This window comes from Egretta garzetta, unplaced genomic scaffold (assembly GCF_000687185.1).
Source record: "Egretta garzetta isolate BGI_Z169 unplaced genomic scaffold, ASM68718v1 scaffold332, whole genome shotgun sequence".
Lineage (NCBI taxonomy): Eukaryota > Metazoa > Chordata > Aves > Pelecaniformes > Ardeidae > Egretta > Egretta garzetta.
The window spans coordinates 576,352-582,634 of record NW_009258879.1 but is presented as its reverse complement, the minus strand read 5'-3'; the positions used below and the strand labels follow the sequence as shown (position 1 = coordinate 582,634).

General features: G+C 54.6%; 2 protein-coding genes across 2 annotated transcripts in view; one reads left to right on the top strand and one right to left on the bottom strand.

The window, feature by feature from the left end:
• LOC104121780 (cullin-associated NEDD8-dissociated protein 1) overlaps positions 1 to 4,545 on the top strand; it is a 15,444-nt gene extending 10,899 nt beyond the window's left edge. The window contains exons 10-15 of the mRNA XM_035889468.1: positions 1 to 709; positions 1,071 to 1,166; positions 1,869 to 2,038; positions 2,154 to 2,318; positions 3,047 to 3,154; positions 3,372 to 4,545. The exon at positions 1 to 709 is cut by the window's left edge and continues 785 nt beyond it. Of these exons, the coding sequence (XP_035745361.1) occupies positions 1 to 709; positions 1,071 to 1,166; positions 1,869 to 2,038; positions 2,154 to 2,318; positions 3,047 to 3,154; positions 3,372 to 3,599 (1,476 nt within the window). The 3' untranslated portion in view covers positions 3,600 to 4,545. The remainder of the gene's footprint in view (positions 710 to 1,070; positions 1,167 to 1,868; positions 2,039 to 2,153; positions 2,319 to 3,046; positions 3,155 to 3,371) is intronic.
• A 10-nt stretch (positions 4,546 to 4,555) lies between these two features.
• Positions 4,556 to 5,846, bottom strand: RPL32 (ribosomal protein L32). The gene is made up of 3 exons (XM_009633815.2): positions 5,746 to 5,846; positions 5,324 to 5,505; positions 4,556 to 4,721 (listed from the first exon to the last, which is right to left on the bottom strand). Exons 1-3 carry the CDS (start codon positions 5,839 to 5,841, stop codon positions 4,592 to 4,594), a joined length of 408 nt encoding a protein of 135 aa, XP_009632110.1. The 5' UTR covers positions 5,842 to 5,846; the 3' UTR covers positions 4,556 to 4,591.
• Between the last annotated feature and the right edge of the window lie 437 nt (positions 5,847 to 6,283).

Here is a 6,283-nt window from a genome sequence, read left to right as displayed (position 1 = left end):
CACTCGCCTTTGCTCCAAGGAGGGGCACTGAATGCTATCACAGACTTCTTCCAGGCTCTGGTTCTGACGAAGACGGCCACCATGGGTTACTCAGAGCTGATAAAGCAGCTGACTGCGCCCATTTACTCCTCAGGTTCAGCGTCAGTGACGTTACACAAACAGGCGTACTACTCTGTCGCAAAGTGCGTGGCAGCCCTTTCCTCAGCCTGCCCAAAGGAAGCCCCTGCAACAGTGAACCAGTTTATCCAGGACGTGAAAAACCCCAGGTCCAGCTCTGCTGTTAAAGTCCTAGCTTTCCTTTCGCTGGCAGAGATGGGGCGCACCATGAACCTCAGTGCTCAGAGAGAGCTCAAAACCATCATCCTGGAAGCATTCACTTCCCCCAGTGAAGAGGTGAAATCCGCGGCTTCCTACGCGCTGGGGAACATCAGTGTTGGGAATCTTAAGGAGTATCTTCCCTTCATGCTGAAAGAGATCGGCAGCCAGCCCAAGAGACAGTACCTCCTGCTGCACTCTCTAAAAGAAGTCATCAGCTCCTCCCCAGCCGATGGCCTCAAACCTTATGTGGAGGATATTTGGGCTCTGCTTTTCAAGCACTGCGAGTGCACAGAGGAAGGGACGCGCAATGTGGTGGCTGAATGCCTGGGGAAGCTGACTTTGGTGAATCCCTCTGAGCTGCTGCCCCGGCTGAAAAAACAGCTGACGTCGGGTAAGGGGAAGGGCAATGGTGAGGGGGGGAAGTGCCTTGTTTTGCTGGGAAGTCCTCTTGTAAGCTGCTGGTGGGCACAACGGGGAGCAAAGCCAGTCTGCAGAGGCGAGAAGGGAACAAGAGGGGTCTCTGCAAGGGGGGATTGGAGGAGCACTGGGTTGCATGGGGTGCAGGAGGGTGTTAGGAACACCCTGTGCTGGGGCAGGATTTAAACAAGGAGGTTGTTAAGATAAATCCTCAGTTCTCTTACCTCCTGAATGCGTGTGTAATGTGACCAAGAGCAGAATACAAACTTCAAAACTACAGCAATGATCTTGTCTCTTTGATCCTCCACTGTTGTTTCTTTCTGTCTTCATCGCAGGCTCTCCACATGCCCGCAGCACGGTGGTAACTGCAATCAAATTCACAATCGCAGACCAGCCTCAGCCCGTTGATGCTCTCCTGAAGGGCTGCATAGGTAGGGCACAAACAGCCATGTGAGCTGGGAACGTGAGATGTGTTGGGCGTCATCAGCAGCTCGGGGATTTTTCACACCTCTGGCTGAACCTCGTCTAATCCAGTTAGTTTTTGTCCGTGTTTCTCGGCTTTTGGGATTAAAGAGCAACGCTGCCACACGAGTCCTTGTCAAATGCTCTGATACCTTGCTCTTGGGTGTGTTCCACTGGTGATAGTTTTTTAGGGAGCGTCAATTCCTTCTGCATTTGAACCTGGGATTCAAGCATCTCACGACAAGGATCTTGTAAAATACAACCTATGTTAAAAGGGTCTTATGTATAGGGAGCCTGCATCTCAGATCTGTGGTGCAAAACTGGGCCTTCTGTTTTAGAGAAGTCTGAGCAGATGAGATCTGAGCAAGAAAAAAAAACCAAAAAATTACTTCCTTGAGTACCAAAGCTGCTGATTTGACTTCAGGACGAGGTAGCTAGCATCACGCTGTTTGGTTTTATGCCCAAATGTGGGAAGGTCATGCTTCTTCCATTCACTGTATCCCAAATGAAGGGAGGGAAAGCCTCTCTAACATCTCTGTTAGACTGCACCCCCAGAGTTATTTTACTGTAGGTGCTTTCATCACCAGGCTCCTTGAAACACATTGTGACATAAAGTATTTGTGAAACACTGCGGCGGGACTGACTGGTGTTGGTGTGTTCTTATCCCACAGGCGACTTCTTAAAAACCCTTCAGGATCCAGACCTGAATGTTCGGCGCGTGGCTTTAGCCATGTTTAATTCTGCTGCTCACAACAAACCTTCTTTAATCCGAGATCTACTGAGTGCAGTTCTCCCCAGCCTGTATAACGAAACGAAGGTCAGAAAGGAACTCATCCGGGAGGTATGTCCGTAGTTCGGCCTGGCTGCGGTACGGCAGTGACTCTGCCCGTGAAGCCGAGATGAAGCTGTCGCCCTGCCTGCTCTTAGGTGACAGCTCTATTTTTTTCTTGTTTAAGGTAGAAATGGGGCCATTCAAGCACACGGTGGATGATGGCCTTGACGTGAGGAAAGCTGCTTTTGAATGCATGTATACGCTGCTGGAAAGCTGCCTCGACCGACTGGATATCTATGAGTACCTGAACCACGTGGAGGACGGGCTGAAGGATCACTACGACATCCGGGTAGGTGCTGTGCCTCAGCTGGGGGGGGGACACGTCACTGATGTCCATCATTCTCGGGGGGCCTGGGCTTGAATTGAGCTGGGGTGTTGCCACCACACAGAGAGCCCCGCTGTGACGTTTCCTGTTCTCTGCTGCAGCCCTTCATCTGACATGGTGTAGCTCTGGTTGGATGGTGGTGGCCTTGAAAACGCAACCCTGGTGTAGCTGGTTTTGTAGGAAACTTAGCAAAGTCCACAGCAAGTTCCTTCTGCCTTTGAACTTAGGATTGTCGCTTGCACAGTGGGGCCAGTGACACTATATTAAAAAAGCGAGCATTGTCATTGTTGATGGCCTCATAGCTTAACAGGAAGTGCTACAGCCTTTTCATGCTATTGTTCGCTTTACCTCCCCCTAGACGTGGGCAGAGCAGCGGCACAACCCCTGTGCTGAACCTTGCGTTTCCCTCACGGGCTGCCAGCCCCTTACAGGCGCCCGAGAGCAGGGCACCGCACGCAGCTGGGACCAGAGCCCCGCCGGGCAACTCTTGCAGGCTGGCTGCCAGCGGGCGCGTTTCTGATACGAGCAAAGCTCTTCCTAAAACGCCTTGCACAAGTGCAAAGAAACTCGCTGCCGTGTGGGTACAGCTTGGAGAACGACCGCGCGGGCTTCGGCAGGGAGATCCACGCCCTGGCCTGGGGGACCGGAGGGTGCAGCGGCGCAACGCCCGTTTTCTCCTTCCTCCCGGCTAGATGCTGACTTTCATAATGCTGGCTCGGCTGTCCACACTCTGTCCCAACGCCGTGCTGCAACGGCTCGAGCGACTGATTGAGCCACTCCGGGCGACTTGCTCCACAAAGGTAAGGTCAGGCAGGGTGTGACGCGCTGGGGACGGGTTCTGCCCCAAAGCCACCTGTGCTCTTGGCCTTCCCCGTCGCTGCTTCCGAGCAGCCCCCTCCCCACACTCCTCTGGTGAGAAAATAGTCTGCTCGCTCTGCCTCTGCTGGAGCGTCCGGTTCTTTGTGCCTCTACCACCTTTTCTAGATGCCAACTAAAAATGGTGCTTTGGATTTGTAGGTGAAAGCTGGTTCTGTGAAACAGGAGTTTGAGAAGCAGGACGAGCTGAAGCGATCTGCCATGAGAGCAGTAGCTGCTCTCCTGACCATCCCCGAAGTAGAGAAAAGCCCAGTGATGGCTGAGTTTTCATCTCAGATCAGGTCCAATCCTGAAATGGCGTCACTTTTCGAGAGCATTCAGAAAGATTCCGCTTCCCTGCCCACCTCGGAGTCGATGGACATGAGCTAAGAAAGCTCTGCCCCTTTACTTTGCCACCTTCCCGCCCTCGCAATGCATTAACCCAACGGAGCCGCCACCGTCGGGCCACGGAGGAACGACATCGAGCTGGTCTCTGCTGCTACAGCCGCTAGCAAGTCACCGGGCGCCAGCAGGAGAAAAGGGCTGGTTCCTGCTGCGCTGGCACCGGACGCCTCGCTGAGCTGTTTGTAAGGAGACGCGCGAGCGAGGGGAACTGCGTCCCATGGAGGGGAGGGGGTGGAAGACGAGTATTCCCATTTTTCAGCAAGTTTTTAAGGGGCATACAAAGCAATCAAAATTGAGCACGCTTCCACAAAAAATGGGAACTGCTTCCTGAAGCATTTCCTTACTGCAGTACAGAGGAGAGGTTTTTTTTTAACCACTGCACACGCACTTTCTACCCCGAATTGCCTGAAGAATGTATTGTTTCACTAAATAACATGGCTAAAAACTAGGAGTCACGTCTTTAATTAGTGGTGAGCATCATAACTACAGGCCCTATCCACAAAAGCACTGAACTCCGGTCGCTAACTGGCGGGCATTTGCGGGAAGGCTGCTGCTCAGCATTTTAGCATCACAGCAGTGAGAGGCGAATGTCACTGCCCCGGGGCACAGGCTGCCCACGCAAACCCTTCCGCCATTTGAAAACTTACTCCACAGCGGCTGTTGTGCTCAAATCCTGCTTTGCGTAGGGGAAAAAAGCCTTAAAGAGACAGAGAGGATGTACCAGCCTTCAGAGAACACGGCCCCCGTGCCACACTGCCTGTAGCCATGGAGCTTTCATTTCTCCTTTTTTGACAGAGTGGTTGATGTGAAAAACGCGCATAGTGCTGTGTGAAAGAACAGCCGTTCTGTTTGAGTGCTGTACCAAAATAAAAAGGAACTTGGGAAGCTGCGTGCGCTCCTGAATTCATTACCCGTCACGGTGACACTGCAAAGGGGCCCCGCGCTTTATAAAATACATCTCAGATGTAGAAGCCGGTTTATTCGTTCTCCTCGCTGCGCAGCCTGGCGTTGGGGTTGGTGATCTTGATGGCGAGCTGAGCGGCTCTCTCCACGATTATCTTCCGGTTCTTGGAAGAGACGTTGTGAGCAATCTCTGCGCAGTAGGACCTGTCGGAAACAGACCGCCCGTCGGGCTCGGCTCCAACAGCGCTGGCAGCACACGAGGCAAAGCACCCTGGAGCCGTCCCGCTGGCGGCACTCGCACGCAGCAGGGCGCGGAAGCGCACCACACAAGAGCTGAGCCACGCGACCGCCACCCCCGTCGCCCGCCCGAAGCGGGCGCTCGCCTCCAGAACAGCTCCACCCTCCCGCCTGCTTTCTTGCGAATGAGGCGGCAATGAGGGCTAGTTCCTTACGGCGTTACTGCTCCTACTACGTTGCCGGGAAGCGCGTGCTACGGGCAGATTGAGGCTGTGGCTGAAGCTAGGAAGCCGCAGCTCCCATCGCCATCCTATCAGAGCGATGCAGGTACGCTGCTGTTCCCCACCCGCGTGCCAGCCCCCCGTGCCCCCCTGCCAGCGGCACTGCAGCACTAGGGAAGCCAAGATGACCTTCATGCTGTTAAAAGTGAGACCTTCCCGTGCCTCCCGCCTGCGCCTCACCCCGATGGCGCGGCCTTTTCGTCTCCCGACCCGGCGCCCGTAGGGGACGGGCAGTGCAGAGCCCCGGCGCCGCGCGAGGCAGGGAGCACGCAGGCCCTGCGGACTCACTTGTTGCTCATCATCAGCACTTCCAGCTCTTTGACATTGTGGACCAGGAACTTTCTGAAGCCGGTGGGCAGCATGTGCTTTGTCTTCTTATTGCTGCCGTAGCCAATGTTGGGCATCAGGATCTGCCCCTTGAACCGCCTGCGCACTCGGTTATCGATACCTCTCGGTTTCCGCCAGTTGCGCTGAAGAAATGCAGAAAGTATTTACTAGTTACGAAAGGAGGTCAGTCCGAAAACGCCTGCTGCAAGGTAACAGCTCTACCCAAACCCCATCTCCAAGAAGGCCGACGGTGCCAGACTGCTACGGCACGGCCCACGGCATCGACACGGACCCTTCACGCTTTCGTTCACCACCAACCCTAACGGCACCCATTTCGACTGTCCCAGAATTCATTTTCTAATGAACTTCCAGTGGCTTTTTACCTTGATCTTGACATAGCGATCAGACTGATGGCGGATGAACTTCTTGGTCCTCTTCTTGACGATTTTAGGTTTCACGAGAGGTCTGAGGGCAGGCATGGTGGCTAAGATAAACAGAACTGGTGTGAGGAGGGAAACCCGACACAAAGGCGCGGCGTTATTCCACCTCCAGCGCGTGTAGCAGACTTATCTTCCGCTCGCTGGCCACTCCAGAGGCTAGCGAGGGAATGGGTATTCATCTGCAGTGTCTCTCCCTCCCGCCTCCGAAGCTGGAGGAGCACTGAGAGCTCTCCAGATGCGATCCTGGGAGGTCGTGCGTTGCTCAGGCTTCCGCAGCTGTGTTCGCACGTATTACGTTCCCCACCCACTATTCCCCCTCCCACCCTAACAACCCAAGAGCCCTTCCAACTCCCAAACACCAGGCTTCTGCAGCGCAGACGGACAGGCGGAGAGCGGTGCGAGCTCCGTTGTTCAAGGTTAGAAGCGACTGGGGCTCACCCAACGCAACCCGCCCGGGCATTCAGCTGCCTCCGGCCAGGAC

Coding starts and splice junctions, on each gene's coding strand:
- RPL32 (XM_009633815.2), bottom strand. CDS start 5,841: ATGCCTGCCCTCAGACCTCTCGTGAAACCTAAAATCGTCAAGAAGAGG. Junction 5,506..5,745: donor ATCGCTATGTCAAGATCAAG/GTAAAAAGCCAC, acceptor GCATTTCTTCAG/CGCAACTGGCGGAAACCGAG. Junction 4,722..5,323: donor GTGCTGATGATGAGCAACAA/GTGAGTCCGCAG, acceptor TGTTTCCGACAG/GTCCTACTGCGCAGAGATTG.